Consider the following 25356-nt stretch of genomic DNA (forward strand, 5'->3'; position numbering starts at 1 on the left):
TGAAGTACTGTTGCCAGACAGAATGGAAGTACAGAGAATTGGATTCTATAGAATCTGTGTGCTGGAATATGGGAATAAAATCTATTGGTAATATACTTTCTCATATACTTTTACAATGATTTGGAATGGGATTTCCTCTTGTGTTAGAACTCTTCTCTCCTTCCAGATTTTCTGTAAATCTATGAAAACACTGTTATTTCAACAGTTCTTAGAAAGTTGTTCTAATGAAAATTAGTCATCTTCTCTCTAAGATGTCGAATGAGTGTCTTCATTAATAAGTTATTTTTTTCTCTAATCTAACTACTTTCGCTTTGATTATTGATTTTTATGTGAACCGAGTTCCTTTTAGGGAAATGACACAGTATATAAATCCAAGATTTAGATTAGATTAGATTAGATTAGAATATGCAAGGAAGGCTCTGTCAAATCCAGCAAGACTAGAAATTCCCCCAGTGCTACTGAAGATATGACTATACACATAGTCTCCATCCAGAATCAGGGTCCTTTCAGTGCTGCATTGATCAACTTCAGATCCATTAATGGCTTCTACTCACCTGAGACACTCTTGGACACAATAAAGTATATAGAGTATCTGCCCAATCCTGATTCCTCAGTCAGTATGGATTCTATGGCTAGAATATCCATGAGCAGTTTTACTATTACTTGGACCTTGGTTGCCTTCTATGACTGCCCAGCCAGAGAGTCCACAAATAAATCCAATAGAGGACAAAAGAGTTTGAGCTTGTAACCCTCTCAAATAATGTTCAGCACCTGGTGGTCTAAGCAAATCCTCTCATAGGCTTCACAGTAAGATGACAACCTCTCTTCTATCCATGGGTGTCAGGTAACTGGCCTGGTGTCATTGGGACTTCTTGGCGGCTGCTGCTAGGCAGAAACCTGAGGCTTGAACTCACCTACAGGCTCTAAACTTCTGTTGGCAGCCATAAAATGAACTCTGAACAGAGGACTCCGTTAAGGACTGACATCATCATCAAGAGCCAATAAATGTACCACAACCTATCCCCCCAGGGGCCCATGGTTTGCTGTCTGACAAAGACTTAGGGTAATGATCTGCCACACTGGTTATAAGGTCCTCCAGCCCTTTGCCAAAGAGCATTTGGCCTTTGAAAAGTAGGCTGCTCAACTTAGCTGTGGAAGCAGAATCTCCCACCAATGCCTAATCCAGAGAATTCTACGGGTAGAGATAACAACCAGAGACCTTGCTCATGATGCTGAACACTTCCCAGAGAACATTGGCTACATAATCCACCCCTAAAATTAACAACAGGGATAAATGTCCTCCTCCTCTATAGAGCCTGGCACAATATAGTATGGCAGGTACATGAAACAAAGGAAGTCATAGCCACCGCCTTCAACCCCAAAGCCTAGGCTCAAACTGACATTTGAGTACCCGACACTGTCTTCGCTCCTTCCCCATTCCAGCAGGGGAGAGCCGACGGAGGAGGGCTGCAGTCCGGCCATCGGACCAACGGTTGGCTCGGGGGCTCGTTCCAGCTGGACTTCAGTTTTGACTGTTTTGATTTTATTTTCACTTCTTTTTAGTTTATGATATATTTTTTAATCTCACTTATTGTTTTACCACTTATTTTGTTTTATTTTATCATTCAAATTTCATTTAAATTTCCCCAGAATTCTATTGCTTCAACGGTTCTCCCTCTGCATCTATTCTTATCTCCCCTCTTTTTAACCTTTCAAATTCCTTTAGATCATTGTAATCTTATTAGTATGTTTATTTTCTTATTTTTTTCCTCTATCTCTATTTTCTTTCTTTATTACTCTTCTAATTGTCATTTTTCCTGGTACTTTAGTTAGATTGTGAGCCTTCGGGACAGTAAGGGAATTTCTAAGTACCTATCTTACTTACAATTTTAATGCACCAATATATTCATTGTAACCCGTTCTGGGCTCTTTTGGGAGGACGGGCTAAAAAAAATCAAATAAATAAATAAATCCACCCTGCAGTCTTGCACATCCTTCAAAATCAATCCACCTTCACTAGACAGAGAAATTTGTTTGGTAACCTGTGCTACCAGCAAATCCACTTTAGGTGGGATAAACAGCTGCTAGCAATTAGGAGCCAGCACATATAACTTTGTTAGAGTCCTTGCACCCCTCCAGGGACCGCCCTGGAGCCCCCGAATGCTCCATTAGTATCCTTGGAAAGTCAGGATGTGAAGAAACAAAGGCTTAGAGTTACTCAGGACAGAAGAGGTCTGTGGTATTTCAATCCTCACTATCTACAAGAATTCTGTGATGAGATCCAATAAAGCCTCTGTCTTAAAAGGATGGCACACCCTCAGGTCTCACAGATCTCCTGTTAGCTCAGTCTGAGACCCTGAATCCTCCAAACTGAAGATCCATTTAGAGGGAGTAAAGGCATTGAATGTGATCCCCAGCCATTCCAGTCTTTCCCCAACTGGGCCTCCGGTTCCTGCAGGTGAACATCCAGAGGTGGCAGTGCACTCTGTGAGAGTAAACCCCCGTGCGCAACAGATGGCATGACCACAGATGGTGCAGCTATACCCTGATAAATCATATAGTCTTCTAACATAAGGCCAACAAAATCAGGGGTAATGCCCAAAGGATACCTGCAGGGACTCTTGTTTCCTCATTGACCAGAGGCGTCCACATGTCTCTGCTGCACTGAAGATGCTGTGTCGCTATCTAAGGGCCCTAGAAGAGCTCTTTGTCCCAAAAGTCACCTATGACTCTATCGACCTAGAGCAGGGATGTCATCAAAGTCCTTCCTCGAAGGCAGCAATCATAAGAACATAAGAATTGCCATCTCCGGATCAGACCCTAGGTCCATCAAGTTCGGCAATCCGTACACGCGGAGGCCCCACCATGTGTACCCTGGCATAGTTTTAGTCCCCATATCACTCTATGCCTCTCATAAGGAGATGTACATCTAGCTTACCCTTAAATCCTAGAACGGTGGATTCCGCAATTACCTCTTCTGGGAGAGCATTCCAGGTGTCCACCACTCGCTGCGTAAAGATCAGGTTGCAATAGATTTTTTTCAAAATTTGTGCCAAATACCATGGCACTTCCATAAACCACTTGGTACATGATGGTCAAAATTTTATATTTAATGCGATATGACCCTGGTAACCAATGTTCATAGCATGACACCCCTGCAATCCAGTTGAGTTTTCAGGATTTCCCCAATGAATATGCTTGAGATCTATTTCCACAAATATCTTCTATATATCAGTGCTCCAACCTGGACCATACATGCTTATATATTTTCTAAAGGAAGCCTCAGCCCCACCACTCCACCGCAAAAGTACTACCTTACTGCGAGATGCTTTATGTGGCGCCTCATCATTGGCCGTCCTTGTTTTGTATTGCTTAGTTGTACCATATAATAGCTTTAAATAAATATTTGCATGTTTCAATAAATATAAGTGTGCTTCATACTTTTGGAGTCAGATGACGACAGCACACTCGGGGGACCCTTGATAAAGCATTATATGCGAAACATGTCGGGTCAGACTCCTGAGTTTTTGGCTGTGAATCAAGCTCAACAATATAAAGCTAAGTAATACATTAACAAAAGCACAAGCACTTTATTGCAGCATTTATATTTATTGAAACATGCAAATATTTATTTAAAGCTATTATATGGTACAACTAAGCAATACAAAACAAGGACGGCCAATGATGAGGCGCCACATAAAGCTTCTCGCAGTAAGATAGTACTTTTGCGGTGGAGTGGTGGAGCTGAGGCTTCCTTTAGAAAATATATAAGCATGTATGGTCCAGGTTGGAGCACTGATATATAGAAGATATTTGTGCATGTATAACACTATTGAGAAATATTCATCTGGACATTTAAATAAGTCAGGCCATTCAAGATCATACTGAGATCTATTTCCATGCACTGCTTTCATTGTATGCTAATAGATCTCTTGCATATTCATTAGGGAACTCCTGAAAACCCGACTGGATTGTGGCCCTCGAGGAGGGACTTTGACACCCTGACCTAGAGGGACCAGAGGGGGCAAAGCCTAGCACTCCCACCCCCTCACATGCCTGTGGAATGTGGGAAATGGACGCTCCTCAGCCGGCCAACCAGTGCAAATTTGACATGAATAAGGGGAAACATAGCCTGAGGAGTCCATCTATAGCAACTTTAGTCAAAATCGAGGTGTTCTGAGACAGAGGCTTTTAAAATTAAATTGGGAAATCCAAGATGGCTGCTGCAGCAGCATTTTGGCACAAAAACTTCAGTAATTATGTTTTTGAAGGCACTGGGCCCAAATCTTAGCCCCAGAAAACCCCCCACGATGTCTCCCAAAGGCAGCAATGTACTGTATTTACAATCTGCTGGTGCTGTGCCTGCATCAGCTGAAACAGAAGTTAGGAAATGGGGAAGTTTCTGCCTCAGACAAGCATATAAAAACAATCCCAATGCTTGTTTCTTCAGGCTATCAGTCAGATCCTGAAAGATTCTGAAGCTCTAGACACCCATAGCTCCACATGCATGTCAAAAGGGGGGGGGGGGGGATGCAGCCAGCTTCCGATAAAGCCCTCAGGACCGACACGGAGCCACACAACCTGCATTCAAGCTCTGGTAATAACCAGGAAAGCCTTGCTACTAGGTAACTGATTCCTGAGCCTTACAAAAGCATTAGTGCAGGCTGACTAGGTAGGTGCCCTGTAAAAGAGTTGCCCTCCCAGTCACAGACTTCTGATGGGAGAGTCTGTATCTTCTCTCAGGCACAGCTGCTCCAGGCAAACTAGGGACCTCTGAAGCACCGAGAAAGTTCAAATTCAGGATAAAAAACCAGAAAATAACAAACCAAAACAGAGCAGATTAAGAAGACACCTTCAACTCGCATTTAGAAGGAGAAACTGAGGAGCTACAGCACAGCCCAGGGATGCAGGAAGTGGAACCAAGAAATGTAGATGATTTCTTCTACACAACTCATGATTAGAGGTGAATAACCCACTCATTCAAGACTCGTATACTTTTTGCACTAGAAATTGCAGTGTGGCATCTATATGGACAGAATTTCCATGTGTGAAGGGAAGGAATATACAAGTAGGTCTGTAGGGTCATGAAATGGTTAACTGTTGTTTAAAATATTGCTCTGGCCTACATAGCTGAAAACAGTCTATTGACTTCATCTGCCTAAAATGTATGTCCCTACCTTACCACATTGTAAGCTGAATAGATAAGAGTTTGAGCCATGATGTACCCTGCCCTTCTGTACATTTAACTGTAAGAGTTAGATAAGTGTCCTGCTAGTGACCTGCTAGTGTGAGCTTAGAACCAATGAGTGTTAAGAAAAGTAACACGTGAAAAGCTTTTTCTAGAATTCAGTTGTATAGCCAGAAAAATGAATAAATATCTCTGTATCTTCCTGGTTTTGGCACTTCTGAGCCAGCTTGGAGCTCAGGGATCCAGCATGCATGCTGTGAATAAAACTTGTACTTTCTTCACGCCTCTGACTTTGTGTGTCCAAGTGACCTTTCAGTTCTACATTACTATTCCCTAGTTCAGAATAAGAAGACGGCTCAAGAAAGGCAAAGCGGACATCCAAACAGTTGATCATGCATGGTCTCTACTGAAAAACACCATCACAGAAGCACAGAATCTTCACATTCCAAAGATATCCAAAGGAAGGCGAAAAAAGAACAAAGGAGAACCAGCTTAGTTATCCAAAGAGGTGAAAGATGCAGTGAGGGAGAAGAGGAACTCGTTTAAAAAATGGAAACGAGAAAAAATGACAGAAGCCTGGAACTGTCACAAAATTGACCAAAAAAAGTGTCATAAAGTGGTAAGAGACGCCAAAAAAGTCTGAGGAAAAGATAGCACATGAAGCCAAAAACTTCAAGCCTTTTTTTAGATATATAAAAGGAAAGAAACCAGCAAAAGAGGCAGTGGGCCCTCTCGACGACCAGGGAAGGAAAGGGTCAATTAAAGAGGACAAACAGGTTGCCGATAGGTTAAATTCATTCTTTGCCTCAGTCTTCACAAATGAGGACATTTCATCAGTGCCAACCACAGGGAAGATATTCACCGGGGGCATAGAGGAAAGCCTCACAACAGTAAATGTGACGTTGGACATGATATACTTTCAGATTGACAAACTAAAAAGCGATAAATCCCCTGGACTGGATGGAATTCACCCAAGAGTATTAAAGGAACTTAAGGTGGAAATTGGCGAATTATTATAATCCGTAGCTAACATGTCTATTAGAACTGGGCAAATACCAGAAGACTGGAGGATAGCAAATGTCATCCCAATTTTCAAAAAAGGATCAAGAGGAAACTACTGACCTATGAGCCTCACATCGGTTCCAGGGAAGATAATTGAAACACTGATAAAAGATAACGTTGTTCAACACTTGGAGGATCACAATTTAATAAGGGCTAGCCAACACGGTTTCAGAAAAGGGAAGTCATGTTTGACAAATTTACTACAATTCTTTGAGAAAGTGAACAAACAAATGGACAGTGGAGATCCAGTGGATATAATTTACTTGGACTTCCAGAAAGTGTTTGACAAGGTCCCACATGCAAGGCTTATGAAGAAACTACTAAGCCATGGAATAGGAGGAGAAGTGCACAGATGGATCGGCAAATGGCTAGAAAACAGAAGGCAGAGGGTTAGCATAAATGGGAAATTCTCGGACTGGGAGGAAGTGACTAGCGGCGTGCCCCAGGGCTCGGTTCTTGGGCCTATCTTGTACAATATTTTTATAAATGACCTAGAAGAGGAAACAACATGCAATATAATAAAGTTTGCAGATGACACAAAACTATGTCGGGCGGTTGCCTCTCATAGGGACTGCGAGGACCTCCAGAATGATCTGATCCAGCTGGAAACGTGGGCGACAAAGTGGCAGATGAACTTTAACATAAACAAATGCAAGGTGATGCATCTAGGAAAGAAAAACACAAAACACGAGTATAAGATGTTGGGGGTGACATTAGCAAAATGCGAACAAGAAAGGGATTTAGGGGTACTGATTGATAGTACCCTAAAGCCATCGGCACAATGTGCGGCAGCGGCGAAAAAAGCAAACAGGATGCTAGGCATAATTAAGAAGGGGATCACGAGTAGATCGGAAGAAGTCATAATGCCACTTTATAGAACAATGGTTAGACCGCACTTAGAATATTGTGTCCAACACTGGTCTCCATACCTCATGAGAGATATAACTCTGTTGGAGAAAGTGCAGAGGCGAGCCACGAAACTTGTCAAAGGAATGGAGCATTTGAGCTACAAAGAACGACTGTGGAAACTGGGACTGTTTACCCTCGAAAAGAGAAGACTGAGAGGGGATTTGATAGAGACTTTTAAAATATTAAAAGGATTTGATAAAATAGACCAAGAAGCAGCATTGCTAACATTTTCAGATGTGACATGGACAAGAGGTCATAGCCTGAAACTGAGTGGCAGCAGGTTCAGGACAAATGTCAGGAAGTTCTGTTTCACACAGCGGGTGGTGGGTGCTTGGAATGTTCTCCCGGAGGAGGTTGTGGCAGAGACTACTGTACTGGGATTCAAACGCAAGTTGGACGCACACCTTCTTGCATATCATATTGAGGGATACGGTAAAGTTGGGTCTCCAAAAAGAAGTACCTAAATGGGCCGCCGCGTGTGCGGAGCACCGGACTAGATGGACCTCAGTCTGATCCGGTGAAGGCGTTTCTTATGTTCTTAGATGAAGAAATGTTTACAGAGATTAGGAAAGTTGGCAAATTGGGCAACAGTAAAATGGGTGATTTCAATTACCCAACATTGACTGGATAAATGTTATATCAGGGAGTGCTAAGGAGGTGAAATTCCTGGATGCAATAAATGACTGCTTCTTAGAGCAACCAGACCAAGAACTGACAAGAGGGGGAGCTATTTTAGATTTGGTTCTTAGTGGAATGCAGGGCATAGTAAGAGAGGTAACTGTGTTGGGTCTGCTGAAAAACAGTGATCATAACATGATCAAATTTGGAGTGATGTCACTTTAGAAATCTGGAGTGATATCGCTAAAGAAATCTACTGTGGCAGCATTTAATTTTCGAAAGGGTGACTATGATAAAATGAGGAAATAGTTAAAAAGAAGTTAAAAGGATTGGTGGTAAAGGTTAGGATTTTAAATCAGGCATGAGCATTATTTTAAAAACATGTCACACATGTGATCAATTAGTAACATTCTATTAATCCTAAATCCAATCAATCGATGTTACTAGCCAGCAGTAGGTTCACCCTATAGAGAACCATATTTCTCAAATATAGTGGAGAAAAAGCCTCAAATATTTCATAAAGGCAGCAATCAATTTAGATTTAAACTGCTCTTTTTTATCATGGGCATAAAAAATTCCACTAAAAAATACCAAATCTCAGACAGGAACTCACTGTGCACAGGGATAATATTCTAACATTCTTTCACTTGGCTTCAAGGGTTACAGAGATCAGTGAAACAAAGTCCTTGTCAGAAAAACTGGATAAATGGAGAATTAAAGAGTGTGGAGAGACCGTTGGCAACTGAAACAACTAGATACTGACATTGGAGAATGCCAGTGCTAGAACACCATAGCCCCTAAAACTAAGCGAAATGGGATGGTAAATAAATTTAATGTGAAGTATTCTGGAATTATTTTATACAGTCAGCCACCCTCATTATTAAGGATACTGTCATTTAACTTCCAAAATTGAAAAGGCCAGACCCCACCCCCCCTTAGATACGATAACCATCACAGGAGCATGATCTGACCATATCATAGAATTGATTTCTGCCCTCTGAAGGGCCACAGTCAGCTGCTTAACCAGGAAAATATAATCAATTCTAGAGTAAGAGTCATGAACATGAGAATAGAATGCATCAATCAACCCCATCTGCTGCAGCTCCCTTCAGTATTGCCTGTGGTATCTGGCTGAACTAGTATTATCTATGGGAGGGAACAAGGTGATATTAAAGTCCCCACCCATTATCCACAGCCCTGGAGGCATGCCCAATAATTTTTCATGCAACATTAAATAAAAAGGCTTTTTGTTTCTCATTAGGAGAATAAACAGAAATTATCCACTATAATAAAACCCTTAGCACGCATGCGCAGTTGAAACTCCGTGCGGCCGTTATTCGTGATTCGTGGCTCTGTGTTGCCGTATATGCAATAGGAGCCTTCAGCAGTTTGCGATGCATGCGGCGTTTTCCCCAGCAATGTTCCTGCCCTGATCTCTGACGCCAGCTGACTTCTGACAACGCCTCTCCTTCTCACCCCCGGATCAGCAGCGGCAACAGCCATGGGGCATTTGCTAGGCCGGTCCACTTCGATAATGCGAGACGGGCCGGCCTAGCAAAAGCCCCGAGGCTGCCCAGCGGATGCTGGACAGTGAGCAGGTACGAGAGAAGGGGGGAGGTAAAAGGAAGGGAGAAGGACTACTGCTGGACAGGGGGAGCAGGGAAGGAGTGCTGCTGGAAAGGGGGGGAGGTAAAAGGAAGGGAGAAGGGCTACTACTGGACAGAGGGAGCAGGGAATGGGTACTGCTGGACAGAGGGGGAGGTAAAAGGAAGGGAGAAGGGCTACTACTGGACAGAGGGAGCAGGGAATGGGTACTGCTGGACAGAGGGGGAGGTAAAAGTAAGGGAGAAGGGAAGACAAACAGGAATTTCTTTCTTTCTCCCTGCACCTTGTCTTTTTTTTTCTTTCTGTCTCTCTCCCCCTAAGTCTACACATCTATTCTAGCACCCGTTAATGTAATGGATTAGCATATTTCTCCAAAATAGTGGCCTGAACTCTCCCTAAGATAAGAATAGCCACACCTGACACCTTTTTGGTAGGATCTACCTACAGGAAATTGTTTAAAATTCAACAAATACTGATGTTTTTTCTTAAGATGAGTTTTCTGAATTAAACAAACACTAGCTTCAAATCGAAGTGCCTCTTTTAATAAACTTTGTCTCTTAAAAGGAGACTTGAGACCTCTAGCCATAATAACCCATTGCACACACATTCACATACCTCTCACCAGCAGTCACAATCTAATCAAACCAAGATAGAAACTTTAAAAAAATATACTGTGTAAAAACATCCACACCATTCCCCACAAAAAACCCTCGCCCCACATTTCCCACCACAAAAAACAGTGACCCCTCCACGCAAAAAGGAGGAAAGATCTCCCAACCAGAGGGATAGCAAAAAATAATATCAATGTCAACTACAAAAAACAGAGATACCATTCTCTGGAGCATAGCATAAAAGGAGAACTTAGATCAGAGCAACCAAAGAAAAAGCAAAACTGCAATAGCAAACAACATAGTTCTATTGTAAATTGTCTTTTTGCCTATAGGCAAACAGCCCAGATGACTCTCTGCATGAGTAGTAATTAGCAAAACATTGCCACAATCAACAATTATAAACATTCCACCTGAAATTGTCAAGAAGGCTTCTTATAGGTAGAACGCAAACAACCTCTTTCCGAACCAACTTGTTGCCATTTAGAAGGGGAAGACACAGTTGAAGAGTGCTCAGACATTGTCGTCGTCTTCTCCCCAGCCCAATGACCTAATCAGTTGTAATGCGGCAGGCTTTGTAGAGATCCAATGGGTAGAGCCCTTAGCTGAAAATGAAGACCAAACAGAAATGTCCATCTATAACAAATTTGTTCTTCCCTCAGCTTAGAAGTAAATGGAGCCAGTTCTCAGCGTTGACGTAAAGAAGAGGGAGAAACATCAGATAAAAAACTGCCACTTCATAAATATCCCAAGTGATATTTTCTTGTTTTCTGGCTGACGATAAGAACATAAGAGCATATGAATTGCCAATTGTGGATCAGACCAGTGGTCCATCGTGCCCAGCAGTCCGCTCTCGCTGCAGCCCTTAGGTCAAAGACCAGTGCTCTAACTGAGACTAGCCCTACCTGCGTACGTTCCGGTTCAGCAAGAACTTGTCTAACTTTGTCTTGAATCCCTGGAGGGTGTTTTCCCCTATAACAGCCTCCAGAAGAGCATTCCAATTTTCCACCACTCTCTGGGTGAAGGAGAACTTCCTTACGTTTGTACGGAATCTATCCCCTTTTAACTCTACCTTGGAGAGGGTGAACAACCTGTCTCTATCTACTAAGTCTATTCCCTTCATTATCTTGAATGTTTCGATCATGTCTCCTCTCAGCCTCCTCTTTTCAAGGGAGAAGAGGCCTATTTCGCTAACCTCTTGCAGTACGACAACTTCTCTAGTCCCTTAACCATTTTAGTCGCTCTTCTCTGGACCCTTTCGAGTAGTACCGTGTCCTTCTTCATGTACGGCGACCAGTGCTGGACGCAGTATTCCAGGTGGGGAAGTACCATGGCCCGGTACAGCGGCATGATAACCTTCTCTGATCTATTCGTGATCCCCTTCTTAATCATTCCTAGCATTCTGTTCACCCTTTTCGCCGCCATCACACATTGAGCAGACGGCTTCATCAACTTGTCGACCAGTACTCCCAAATCTCTTTCCTGGGGGGTCTCTCCAAGTACTGCACCAGACATCCTGTATTTGTGTATAAGATTTTTGTTAGTGACATGCATCACCTTACACTTTTCCACGTTAAACTTCATTTGCCATGTCACGGCCCATTTCTCGAGCGTGTTTATGCCATGTTGCAGGTTTTCGCAATCCTCCTGCATCTTCAGTACTCTGCTATGGTTGATGGTAACAGATTCCCTCCGGTTGGCAAGGAGCCTTGGGCTCAAGCAGCTATTCGGACCGATGATGTTACTTCCTCCCTCAATAGGGGGGATTAATGATACATTCTCTAGATATTATGCTAGTTTTTATAAACCTTATAACGGGTTGGTGGGGTGGGTTTGATGGATTATTGTGTGAAAATTCGAGTTGCCTTGTTGATCCTTGTTCTTGTTTTAGATTGTTGTTTTTTCTTAGTGCTCAATAAAATATATTTGACGATAAACCTTATAACGGAGATAAAGTAAGATCACTTTCCTTAGGTTGGAGGCATATCAGCTGGAAAAAGTCATTGGGTAATTGTCAAATAATAAAATTCCTGGCCTACCCAGTGAATTTTACAATATCTTAGGTCAAAGTAATTTCCACTCTTGCAAAAGTGTACACAGAGGTGGGAAATGACTTTCTCCTCCAGGTTTAAATGTGGCATTTATTGCCAATATTTTAAAGCCAGATAGGGGCCCTACACAAGTGACTTCCTATTAACCCATATCATGCCTTTTCATTAAAATCTAAGCAAAAATACTGCAAACAGATTGCAGCAAGTGCTACCAAGAATAGTAGACTCCCAAGCAGGTAGGCTTCATTCACAGAAGGAATGGGGGTCCCAACATTAGAAGTGAGATAGGGATCATTGTCGAAGCAAGGAGCAGAAAAGCTGATGCAGCTCTAGTGAGAGTAGTTATAGAAAAAGCATTTGAGAGAGTGCTCCAACAGGTGGGATTTCAGGAGGACATTATTAAGTGGATTCATCTCTAATATAGTAACCTCGCAGCTTAAATACAAACAAATGGCTTGATCTCAGATCTGTTCCTCATTGAGAAATGATCCAGGCAGGGATGTCCCATTTCCCTCCTTATTTGTTCTGCACAGATGATTTGCCAAGATCCTGAGATCGAGGGCATCAAGACATGCTTGTTTGAATTAAAGGAAGCATTGTTTGCAGATGATGTTCTGTTGTTCTTAAACACTCCACAGCAGACACTCCCCAGAGTACTCAAGCATTTTCAATGGTTCCATGTCTTTGCAGGGATGAGAGTGAATTCTGATAAATCTTTTATATTACATTTACAAGAACACTAGCATGGGCATTGGAGGGGACAAGTTCCCCTTCATGGGCCCAGGCATAATTGAAATGCTTGAGTTTACATATCTCCAGATAACTTCCATAGATTATATGCCTTAAATGAATAACCCTTACTTGGAGAAATGGAGAGAATTGGTAAGATTTACCTCTATCTTTAAGTAGCAGAATACAGTTAGAAAAGATGATACTCAAACCAAAATGTCCTGTTTTGGTCTGGGATGGACCGCAGCAGAAGGAATGTGCAGTGTAGGTCACTGGCAGCTTGCTAGAATCGCTACAGCACTGTCGAGCCTCTGCAGTTTGTAATTAGTTTTTAAAGTGAAACTGGGAGGCTAGAAGGATGCTGGATGACGGTGGAGAGAAGGGGAAAACATGCCGGCCTTTGGGTGACCCCCCTAAAGCCACAGGGCTGAAGGTAACATGTCACATGAGGTCCCCAAAATATTGAGGACCCACAGAGCTGGTGCCTATGCTGCCAGAGATGGGGCTGGATGTGTTGACTCAGGCACTAATATAGCATGTGAAAGGCAGCCATCCTAGCTTGCCTAGGGTTACCAGATGTCCGGATTTACCTGGACATGTCCTTTTCTTAGAGGATTGTCCAGGCATCCAGATGGGTTTTGAAAACCTGGCAGTTTGTCCAGGTTTTGAAAACCATTGAATTTGGAGCAGTGTCTGGAGGGTATCTGCACATGTGTGGATGTGACGCGATGATGTGACACGCATGCATGTGATGTTATGTTGCATCCATGCATGTGCAGATGTCCTTCAGATGCGGTCCCAAAGAGACAATATTTGTGTGGGGCTGGGGTTGAGGGGCAATGCATCCTGTTTTGGGGGGGTAAAAATCTGGTAACCCTAAGCTTGCCATCAGGTCTGGATTTAGGCACAGGGCAATCTGGTACCTTACTTTCATAGGTGCCAGAGTGCTGCTATTGCAAAGCCACCATTTGAGCCTCTTGTTATATTGTTTTCTTCTTTCAGTTAACTTCAATGCAGGGCTTGTGAGCCACCACATATACTCACAGGATATTGCACATGTTCCCATGATAAAAGGAAGCCTATGGATGAGGAAGAGATGAGACCATCAGAGGTCCTGTGAGAACGCTTGTCAGCTCAAAGATCCCATGATGAAGTTGCACTGGAGGACTCCAAAAGAAGGGGGTCAAAGTGGAGATGAGATGAGTAGAGTAATCTGGAGGGACCCTCAAGGATTTAGTAGAGAGTAACACCCCTTTGATTTAGTGCACTGAAATTTGAAACCCAGTCTTACATATTGCTGTAGTATCTCAACAAAACATCAATGCAAATGAAGATTACTCAATTTATTTGAGTTTGAATAACTACAGACATAGCTGTAGATATTTACTTGTACAGACAAGACATACAAGTATTGAGATATGTTAGAATAAGTGTAACGCATTCTGAGCTCTCTGGGGAGGAAGGGCTATAAAACAAATTAAATAAATAAATAGAAATATGAAACAACGAGGAGAAATAGATTTGAAGATAGGAAAAGAGATTTTGAGGTAACTAGAGCTGAAGACAGGCAGAGTGCTGCATAAGGAAGGATTGAGAATGGATGTGGTACCTACGCTGGGGTGTCAAACAGCATCAAGAAAATCCCAATTATGAAGACCAAGGTTCCTACTACAGAAGCTGGCAACAACCAACCTGTGTAAAAGCCTAAAGGAGAAAAATTTTTTAAAAAATGGAATCATTCAGAGATAGACAAGAGAAACACTAGCAATAACCACAGAACCAGCTGCAGGAGTGCCAGCATCCAGGACTGCCTTCCAGCCAGTGACAATATATCTTTACTGTACAAGAATACAGAGGTTTCTTTCTGTGTGCAACATTTGCTCTACATTTTATCATTTGCCTTCCACAAATATAGTGAAAACAGATATGTACAAAGTTATTCAAGCAGTATATCACTTCTAGTATTTAGATAAAAGTTAGACAGAGGCAGGCTGAAAATATAAAAGATACAATTCTATAAGTCAGTATTCTTCAATGGAGGTCTCTGGGGCAGCCTCTATTGTCTTTATCCCTCTTCCCAGGCTCAAGATCAAAAGGGGCATGTGGTTGGGAAAGAGACAAATGCCTGGAGGATAAGGCATTTTTCAATAGAAAAAAAGAATACATTTGGAAATGTTCACAACTTTGATACCTCCCCAGTGAAGCATGAAGGTGGGTTGGTGAGGATGGTATATGTCATTGACACACACAGCTATAAGTGGACACCTCCTTTTAGGTGCCCTGATGCTGTATGATAAGAATACATTTTATATCAGCATCTGGGCACTGTTATAGAAAATCAAACATAATTCAATATCAAGGTGTTTAAGACCTAGGCTCCCACAGTTACTCCAGTGACAGATCTGGTGTAATTGAAGGCATCAAAAATGCAGTGAGGGCACATAACTTACAGTATTCTATGAGTAGTGGGTGTTAAGTGACAGCTCTTCCTAAGTGAATGCCCCCTTTGCATTTACATGTTATGCCACTTACATGTGCCCTTACAGAATAGCACTTAAATGCTTTGCTGCCAACTTAACTTGTGAGCATAAAATATTCTCTATTGTCATATAAACACGTGGCACTGAAATGTGGGCACCCAATTACGGAATTACCACCAAAAGGAGGTTGTTGTTCAGTAGTTGAAAACCATAATTCTAGAATGTAGAATTTACAATACAATCAAAGCATGATGGCTTTGGGGGGGGTTTTATCCCTAAGTTCTCACCACGTATGATTTTTTATTCTAAACTGGAGACAGATTACTTTTGGTGTATTTTAATCCTGGGTAATCTGCAGGGCTGGCTCAATGGGCTGTGGCTACCTGAGCCAATTTTTGCTTTTACGCCCCATCTTGAGCTGAATCCTATATTATGAACCGTGTAGACGTAAAGGCACACTCCTTGAGAATAGCACCAAAAAGGCACTTATGCTATTTGATCATTTCTTTATATATTCTTAATATTCTCAGTAATTTTTATACTGTAATATAGAGAAAGTAAATATAGTAATCAAACCAGAAGAGATGTAGGAAATAATACAATATGAGGAAAACTATCACTTCATTAAGTTCACTATTAAAAAGAAAGGAAGAAACTATACAAGAAAACAAGTAAAACATTAGAGAGGAAAAACCTCATACCATATCACAGTAGAAAAGTTCCTGATTGATAAGGAACATATATTTTATACCTTGGTAGATGATCAAACAATGAGAGGGAAATCATGAAAAAAATTCCTTCCACAACCAAGACTTTGACCCTCGGAGCCAAAATCAATTTACAGCATAGTGGTGTAAAGCTGCATGAGTTGTTTTTTTTAATTGTCAGCTGTGGTGGTAAAAGCTCTAACTCTAACGTAGCTTCATAAGGGTGGGGTGGGGTGGGGATGTAATTGAAATAAATAAAAATTAATTGGGTGATAGGCACCTATTTTACTTAGTGGTGGAGAATGGCAAAAGTAACATTTTGAAAGACAAGTGACAGTGCCCTAGCCTGTTATTCCTCCATATATGTCCTCTTCTTATAAATCAGGTCTTCCTTCTGGAGAAATTACCTTATGAAAAAATAGGCACCTAACTTACTCCCCCATCCCCCACCCCTTTTATAAAGCTGCATGAGTTGTTTTTTTTAATTGTCAGCTGTGGTGGTAAAAGCTCTAACTCTAACGTAGCTTCATAAGGGTGGGGTGGGGTGGGGATGTAATTGAAATAAATAAAAATTAATTGGGTGATAGGCACCTATTTTACGCATGATTCTACAAAAGATAGGTGCCTATCATATGGCACCTAGCTGCAACTAACTCCAAAGTAGCCTAATTACAGTTTATTTAAGATTTGATAAAAACGCTTACATAATAATAAAAAAAAGCACTGTACATAATAAAAAAATGGGGTACAAAACCTACAGAAATACATACATGACAATCAATGGACAGCAACTTACAGGAACAAAAGGAACAGAGGGGAAGAATTTCAATGGTATAAATAAAAGTTCACAATAAAGAAGACGAACGGAAGGGGATATGACTAGAAAAAATTTAAGAAAATAGAGGAAATTGGATGATTAGCTGATCAGTTGTTTAGATATGCTGGGGTAAGTATATTTAAGTTTCAAATGCGTCCTTAAAGAGAAAAGTGCTTAGTGGTGGAGAATGACTTAGGCGCTGCTAGGCATGATTCTCTAAAGGAATTAGGCATATATAATGTAGGACTTTAAAACCCCTGGCCTACATTATAGGCATCTAAGTTTTAAGTTAGGTGCAATTCTGTAATAGGCGCCTAAGTGTGATTGACAAGAGATATTATAGGCATGGTAATTAACCATGCATGTGGATATCAGTACGGCACCTAGCGATATCTAAGTTGGGGTGCCCTCTAATACCTAACAACACCTACATGAAAAGTAGGCATGGTTAGGGGCATTACTAAGCATTATAGTTAGGTGACTTAGTGGTTAATTAACAATTGTGTGGAGTGGCACCTACAAGTTAGGTGTCACTAGGCGTCATTTATAGAATCAGGCCCAAAATGCTCAAGTCCTCAAATATAGGGATCAAAAACAATTAGAGATATTTAAATAAAATAAGGGGAAAAAACATAAAAAATAGCTAGCAGTGCAAAAATCAAACATTATCACTTGTATAGTCAGCAGTCCTTGGTGTAGAGCAGCAGGCAGAGCCTTCTTCTGGTGTCAATGCCAGCAAAGAAACAAAAATTGTTCAATCAGAATGATAAATGAAGCAGATAGGTACGCAGATAGTACTTTCATTAATCCTCCTGGTTGAGGGTAAAGGTCAAGACAGAGACATTTGCATTTTGGAATGAATGAATGGCTGTGCATGATGTCATCAAAAGCATTTTGGCTGCCTATCTGGAGTTACATTAATTATGAAGGTGTACTAGACAAAAAAGATAAGCAAGAGTTTCACAGGAGTTAAGATTACTGAAGAAACAAATAAGAGACTAAGGCAGTGGCGTAACTAGCATATGTAAAATGTACACTTTCCAATTGAAAGTGTACATTTTATATACATTGGTTTTCAATATATCTGTGTTGGTTATTGCTAGTACCTAGCATATGTGACACCCGGGGCCCATCATTTTTTGACACCCCCCCCATCTGTACGAAAAACATGATTTTTAGTAACAAGCCACATGTCACACATGAGTACCTAGGAAAAGGCAGCATCTTATAGTGAGCAGTACAACATCAATATACCCACTGTAAAACTAAACAAGCCAGACTAGTACAGATCAATCCTGCAGTCAATCCTAACAAAAAACCATGTCTTTCGAACACACAGAACACAGAAAACACCTTCGCCTAGTACGGAATATGTAATCACAAACTAACTCCTCCCTCTTTTACAAAACTGTAGTATGGATTTTAGTCACGGTGGTAACAGCTCTGACGCTCATAGAATTCTGAGCATCAGAGCTGCTACCACCACGGCTGGCGCTAAAAAACGCTCCACAGTTTTGTAAAAGGGGGAAATAAAATAGAAATACATAGACAAAGGTTAAATTGAACCAGTAAGAAGCTGGACTCTGCATACAGTGCACCACAGAAACAGTGACACATGTCTTCTAAAGCAATAAATAAATATAAATTTTTTTTCTATCTTTGTCTTCTGTGGTTTCTGCTTTCCTCATCTTCTTGTTACTCTCTTCCTTTCATCCACTGTCTGCCATCTCTCTTCCCCTATATGGCATCTTCTCTCCTTCTATGCCCCCTTCCAGAAACTGTATGCCTCTCCCTTCCATCTCTCCTTTCACCCCCATTGGTCTGGCATCTCTCTCCTCTCCTTCCCTCTCCCACACCTCTTCTCTGCAATCCCTTTCCCTTTTTTCCCTCATTTTCCTTTTCAATTTATTTTCTGCATCTGTCTAGATTACGTTCTTACTATCCTCTCATCAATGTCCTTTTTTACTGTCTACCTAAAGCTTGCCACCTCTTTCCCTCACCCCTCCAGTGTTTCCCTAACTCAATCCTTTTCTCCCCATCATGTGCCCTCTTTTTATTTATCCCCTCCTTCCATCATGTACCCTCTTTCTCCAACCCTTCCATCTATTACCTTCTCTCTCTGTCCACTTCCATCCAGCGTCTCTCCTCCCATTTCCTTCCTGCATTTGCTCCCTTATCTCTCCCATCTGGACTTCCATCCAGCATAGGCACCCCACTACCATCCAATTAGAGAATGACACGGTGAAAAAATTGGTCCCCGTCACCGCCCCGTCCCCGTCTCACCATCCCCGTCACCGCCCCGTCCCCGTCTCACCAACCCCGTCACCGCCCCGTCCCCGTCTCACCATCCTCTTCACCGCCCCATCACCGCCACTGCCATCCCATTCACCGCCCCGTCACCGCCACTGCAATCCCATTCACTTTTCTTTATTTACGTATAAAGGAAACATTCTTTAAAACTTTAAAACTTAGTTAAATATTAGTTAATAACTATACAAAAACAAAACACGCAGAGAAAAAATTAATTAATAAAAATTCTCAAAACTGACACATTTTGATCACTAAATTTAAAATAGTTATTTTTCATACAGTTTTTCAATCACTAATCTTCCACCACCCCTGGGGCTAGCAATGCAAAAACAAACACGACATGTACTTTAAATGCTGCTACGGCTGCAAGTCTCCCCTCCCCCCAGCGATCACGGCAGGAGGGCACCCAACCCCTCATGTAGACCCCCCCAACGGCCCTCCCGACAATCGCAGCAGAAGGGTACCCAACCCCTCCTGCCGGTCCTCCCAATGGCCTCCCCTAAGATCGCCGGCAGGAGGGTACCCAACCCCTCCTGCTGGACCCCCCCCAACGAACCCTCCCACCCCGGAACCCCCTTAGTCTTACTTTTCAAGTTGGACCGGACAGCTCCTCGCTCGTCTGGCCAGCAGGCCTGCCTCCGTCCAAATGAGGCGGGCCCGCCCCTACCCTGCCCAACCCACAGGATCCTAGGGCCTGATTGGTCTAGGCACCTAAAGCCACTCCCGCTATAGGAGGGGCCTTAGGTGCTTGGGCCAATCAGGCCCTAGGATCCTGTGGGTTAGGCAGGGGAGGGGAGGGGCGGGCCCGCCTCATTTGGACGGAGGCAGGCCTGCTGGCCAGACGAGCGAGGAGCTGTCCGGTCCAACTTGAAAAGTAAGACTAAGGGGGTTCCGGGGTGGGAGGGTTCGTTGAGGGGGGGTCCAGCAGGAGGGGTTGGGTACCCTCCTGCCGGCGATCTTAGGGGAGGCCATTGGGAGGCAGGGGAGGGGAGGGGCGGGCCCGCCTCATTTGGACGGAGGCAGGCCTGCTGGCCAGACGAGCGAGGAGCTGTCCGGTCCAACTTGAAAAGTAAGACTAAGGGGGTTCCGGGGTGGGAGGGTTCATTGGGGGGGGGGTCCAGCAGGAGGGGTTGGGTACCCTCCTGCCGGCGATCTTAGGGGAGGCCATTGGGAGGCAGGGGAGGGGAGGGGCGGGCCCGCCTCATTTGGACGGAGGCAGGCCTGCTGGCCAGACGAGCGAGGAGCGGTGAAACACAGGTAAATAGCGGTTCCTAGAAGGGGGTACATTGGCCCGCGGGGACAAACCTGTTCACCGTTTCCGCGGTCGGTGAATGGCCTTGTCCCCGTCACCGCAGCGACTGCTAGTTTTCTTCCCCGTTTTCGGCGGTGACCCGCGGCTTAAATGCGGTGGCCGCGGGTAAACCGTCACCGTGTCATTCTCTACATCCAATGTCTGCCCTTTCTCTCGCCATCCACCCCTCTTCAATCAGCATCTGCCCCCTTTCTTTCCCTCCAATATCCTTCCTCCTTATGTCTCTCCCCTTTCTCTGTACAACAATTTTATCAGCACCACCCTTCCATACCACCCTGCCCCTTTTCTTTCCCTCCACCACTCTTCCATTCCATCAATCTTGCTCCTTTCTCTCCCTTCATTCAGCAAGGTCCCACAATGACTGTAGCTGCCGGCTGCCAGTCCACCACACTCCGATGTACTTGCTCTGGGGTGGACTCAGTAGCCGCATGCTGGAAGGTCCCGCGATGACTCTTCTGCTGGCTCTGCTCCAGAAGAAGTAAGTTACATCAGAGGGTGTAGACCCAGCAGACTCAGGGAGTTGTGGCAATGACTGAGTCTGCCGGGTCCACTCCTTCCGACGTAACTTACTTCTTCCGGAGCAAAGCCGGCAGATGAGTCATCACGGGACCTTCCTGCACCTCAGTGCAGCTGCCGACTCTGCTGCAGAAAAAGTAAGTCAGAGGTAACGTGACTTATTTAATTTTTCATCAAAAGGGTACAGCTATTAATTGACTGTGCATCCTTTCTTTCATTTCTTTCTTTCTGCACTCGGGCCCAACAATTATCCCTTTCTATTCCCTCCCTCCTTCCTTCCCATGTCCATGGTGCCCCCAGTGTCTCCTTCCCGTGTCCATGGTGCCCCCAGTGCCTCCTTCCCGTGTCCATAGTGTCCCCAGTGCCTCCTTCCCGTGTCCATAGTGCCCCCAGTGCCTCCTTCCCATGTCCATAGTGCCCCCAGTGCCTCCTTCCTGTGTCCATAGTGTCCCCAGTGCCTCCTTCCCGTGTCCTTAGTGCCCCCATTGCCTCCTTCCCGTGTCTTTAGTGCCCCCAGTGCTTCCTTCCCGTGTCTTTAGTGCCCCCAGTGCCTCCTTCCTGTGTCCTTAGTGCCCCCAGTGCCTCCTTCCCGTGTCCTTAGTGCCCCCAGTGCCTCCTTCCTGGGTCCTTAGTGCCCCCAGTGCCTCCTTGCTGTCCTTAGTGCCAACTTGCTGTGTCCATAGTGCCCCCAGTGCCTCCTTCCTGTGTCCATAGTGCCCCCCAGTGCCTCCTTCCTGTGTCCTTAGTGCCCCCAGTGCCTCCTTCCCGTGTCCATAGTGCCCCCAGTGCCTCCTTCCCATGTCCATAGTGCCCCCAGTGCCTCCTTCCCATGTCCATAGTGCCACTAGTGACTCCTTCCTGTGTCCATAGTGCCCCCAGTGCCTCCTTTCCGTGTCCTTAGTGCCCCCAGTGCCTCCTTCCCGTGTCCATGGTGCCCCCATTTCCTCCCTCCCATGTCCATGATGCCCCCAGTTCCTCCTTATGTCCCCCCCACTACCTTCCAGATTTTCTCCACCCCCCAAAGCCAGCCTGCCTGTCTGCCTACCTATCTCCCTCCCTTCCTGCTGCGCTAAAGCCAGCCAGCCAGCTTGCCTGCCTACATCCTGCACTACCTACCGCGGAAAAAAAAAAGCGCCTCTCCCCTTACTTTCTCCTGGTCCGCGCCTGCAATCTTACCTCCACCCGGCGACAAGAAGTCTTTCCGACGTCAATTCCAACGTTGGAGAGGACGTTCCAGGCCAGCCAGGCAGTGCCCACAGTGCCTCCTTCCCGTGTCCATAGTGCCCCCAGTGCCTCCTTCCCGTGTCCATAGTGCCCCCAGTGCCTCCTTCCGGTGTCCTTAGTGCCTCCAGTGCCCCGTCCTGTGTCCGTAGTGCCCCCAGTGCCTCCTTCGTGTCCATAGTGCCCCCAGTGCCTCCTTCCTGTGTCCATATGCCCCCAGTGCCCCATCTTGTGTCCTTAGTGCCCCCAGTGCCTCATTCCCATGTCCATAGTGCCCCCAGTGCCTCATTCCCTTGTCCATAGTGCCCCCAGTGCCTCCTTCCCGTGTCCATAGTGCCCCCAGTGCCACCTTCCCGTATCCTTAGTGCCCCTAGTGCCTCCTTCCCGGGTCCTTAGTGCCCCCAGTGCCTCCTTCATGGGTCCTTAGTGCCCCCAGTGCCTCCTTCCCGGGTCCTTAGTGCCCCCAGTGCCTCCTTCCTGGGTCCTTAGTGCCCCCAGTGCCTCCTTCCTGGGTCCTTAGTGCCCCCAGTGCCTCCTTCCTGGGTCCTTAGTGCCCCCAGTGCCTCCTTGCTGTGTCCATAGTGTCCCCCAGTGCCCCATCTTGTGTCCTTAGTGCCCCCAGTGCCTCCTTCCCATGTCCATAGTGCCCCCAGTGCCTCCTTCCCGTGTCCTTAGTGCCCCCAGTGCCTCCTTCCCGGGTCCTTAGTGCCCCCAGTGCCTCCTTGCTGTGTCCATAGTGCCCCCAGTGCCTCCTTGCTGTGTCCATAGTGCCCCCCAGTGCCCCATCTTGTGTCCTTAGTGCCCCAGTGCCTCCTTCCCATGTCCATAGTGCCCCCAGTGCCTTCTTCCCATGTCCATAGTGCCACCAGTGCCTCCTTCCTGTGTCCATAGTGCCCCCAGTGCCTCCTTCCCGTGTCCTTAGTGCCCCCAGTGCCTCCTTCCTGTGTCCATGGTGCCCCCATTTCCTCCCTCCCATGTCCATGGTGCCCCCAGTGCCTCCTTATGTCCCCCCCACTACCTTCCAGATTTTCTCCACCCCCAAAGCCAGCCTGCCTGTCTGCCTACCTATCTCCCTCCCTTCCTGCTGCGCTAAAGCCAGCCAGCCAGCTTGCCTGCCTACATCCTGCACTACCTACCACGGAAAAAAAAAGCGCCTCTCCCCTTACTTTCTCCCAGACCGCGCCTGCAATCTTACCTCCACCTGGCGACAAGAAGTCTTTCCGACGTCAATTCCAACGTTGGAGAGGACGTTCCGGGCCAGCCAGGCAGTGCCCCCAGTGCCTCCTTCCCGTGTCCATAGTGCCCCCAGTGCCTCCTTCCTGTGTCCATAGTGCCCCTGTGCCTCCTTCCTTTGTCCATAGTGCCCCCAGTGCCCCTTCTTGTGTCCTTAGTGCCCCCAGTGCCTCCTTCCTGTGTCCATAGTGCCCCAGTGCCTCCTTCCTGTGTCCATAGTGCCCCCAGTGCCTCCTTCCTGTGTCCATAGTGCCCCCCAGTGCCTCCTTCCCGTGTCCATAGTGCCCCCAGTGCCTCCTTCCCGTGTCCATAGTGCCTCCAGTGCCTCCTTCCCATGTCCATAGTGCCCCCAATGCCTCCCTCCTGTGTCCATAGTGCCCCCAGTGCCTCCTTCCTTTGTCCATAGTGCCCCCAGTGCCCCATCTTGTGTCCTTAGTGCTCCCAGTGCCTCCTTCCCATGTCCATAGTGCCCCAGTGCCTCCTTCCCGTGTCCATAGTGCCCCCAGTGCCTCCTTCCCATGTCCATAGTGCCCCCAGTGCCTCCTTCCTGTGTCCATGGTGCCCCCATTGCCTCCCTCCCATGTCCATGGTGCCCCCATTGCTTCCCTCCCATGTCCATGGTGCCCCCAGTGCCTCCTTATGTCCCCCCCACTACCTTCCAGATTTTCTCCACCCCCACTGCCTGTCTGCCTACCTATCTCCCTCCCTTCCTGCTGCGCTAAAGCCAGACAGCCAGCTTGCCTGCCTACATCCTGTACTACCTACTGCGGAAAATAAAAGCGCTCTTCCCTTACTTTCTCCCGGTCCGCGCCTGCAATCTTACCTCCACCCGGCGACAAGAAGTCTTTCCAACGTCAATTCCAACGTTGAAGAGGACGTTCTGGGCCAGCCAATCACTGCCTGGCTGGCCCGGAATGTCCTCTCCGACGTCAATTCTTGGCTGGCCCGGAACGTCCTCTCCGACGTCTGAATTGACGTCAGAAAGACTTCTTGTCGGCGGGGGAGGTAGGATTGTAGCGGCGCGGCTGGGGGAAAGGAAGGGCTGGAGGATTTGGCCGGCTGTGTACCCGCCCAAGCTATGCACCCGGGGCGGACCTCCCCCCTCGTGGTACGCCACTGGACTAATCATGTACCGATTGGTTTACGACCCCTTTGTGACTAGATGTTCCTCCTGCACTATTCACTAACCTCTCCTGCAATCCGCTTTGAATCTGTGAAATGAATTCAAGGTGAAATGCATGCAAAGTAGGCAGGGATGTGATTCACAACAGAAAATTTCACATCCGACTGGGCAGGCCGATCAAGAATAGAAGCGACTCCTGGGGACCAGTCGCACACATCTCTGCTGACTTTCCTGCTCCATTGCTGCCCTTCACTCAGCCCCGATCTTCCATTGCCACCCTGCACTCAGCCACAATCTTCCACTGCCACCCTGCACTCTCTGCCCTGATCTTCCACTACTGCCATGCACTCTGCCCCCTGAGGTTTTTTTCCTGCCCTGCTTTCTCCCTCATGTCTGCTCGGAGACCTGGATCTCTGCCGCCTTCCCTGCAGTGCGAACCCACGGATTTAAAGTGGGGCTGCATGCTGCAGTGCAGCCCCGCTTTAAACCCGTGGGCTCGCACTTTAGGGAAGGCAGCAGAAAGCAGGAGTCTGGGCAGCAAGAACAGCTCAAGATGGCTGATTAGCGCTGAGCTCCGCGGGACCCAGCGTTTTTTTTTTAGCGACCTTGCGCTTTACATTAGCAGCTGGTTTTAATTGCGAGGACTGTGTGCTGGAATAGCTACAGGTGGGGTGGTATGCCAGGCAGTTTGCCTTCCTGCCGTCTTTCGCATATCGCACTTTTACTTCTTGGCCTTTGGACAGAAAAAACATGGTGGCAGTGCCCGCGGCAACTAGCTCCAGCTCTCTGCATGATGTGCCTGCAGCCCTGGAGCCGGCCTCTTTCGTGGCTTTTCATCAGCAGCTGCTGTAAAGTTAAAAAATAAAA

General features: G+C 45.7%; 1 protein-coding gene across 2 annotated transcripts in view; it reads right to left on the reverse strand.

Annotated features, from left to right (window-relative positions):
• The window catches only part of ANO7 (anoctamin 7), a 454465-nt gene that overhangs the window by 268505 nt on the left and 160604 nt on the right, over window positions 1-25356 (reverse strand). For both annotated transcript variants that reach the window (XM_033958099.1, XM_033958098.1), the window contains exon 10: window positions 14384-14474. In XM_033958099.1, coding sequence (XP_033813990.1) covers window positions 14384-14474 — 91 coding nt within the window. The remainder of the gene's footprint in view (window positions 1-14383; window positions 14475-25356) is intronic.

The sequence above is a fragment of the Geotrypetes seraphini genome, chromosome 9 (assembly GCF_902459505.1).
Source record: "Geotrypetes seraphini chromosome 9, aGeoSer1.1, whole genome shotgun sequence".
Lineage (NCBI taxonomy): Eukaryota > Metazoa > Chordata > Amphibia > Gymnophiona > Dermophiidae > Geotrypetes > Geotrypetes seraphini.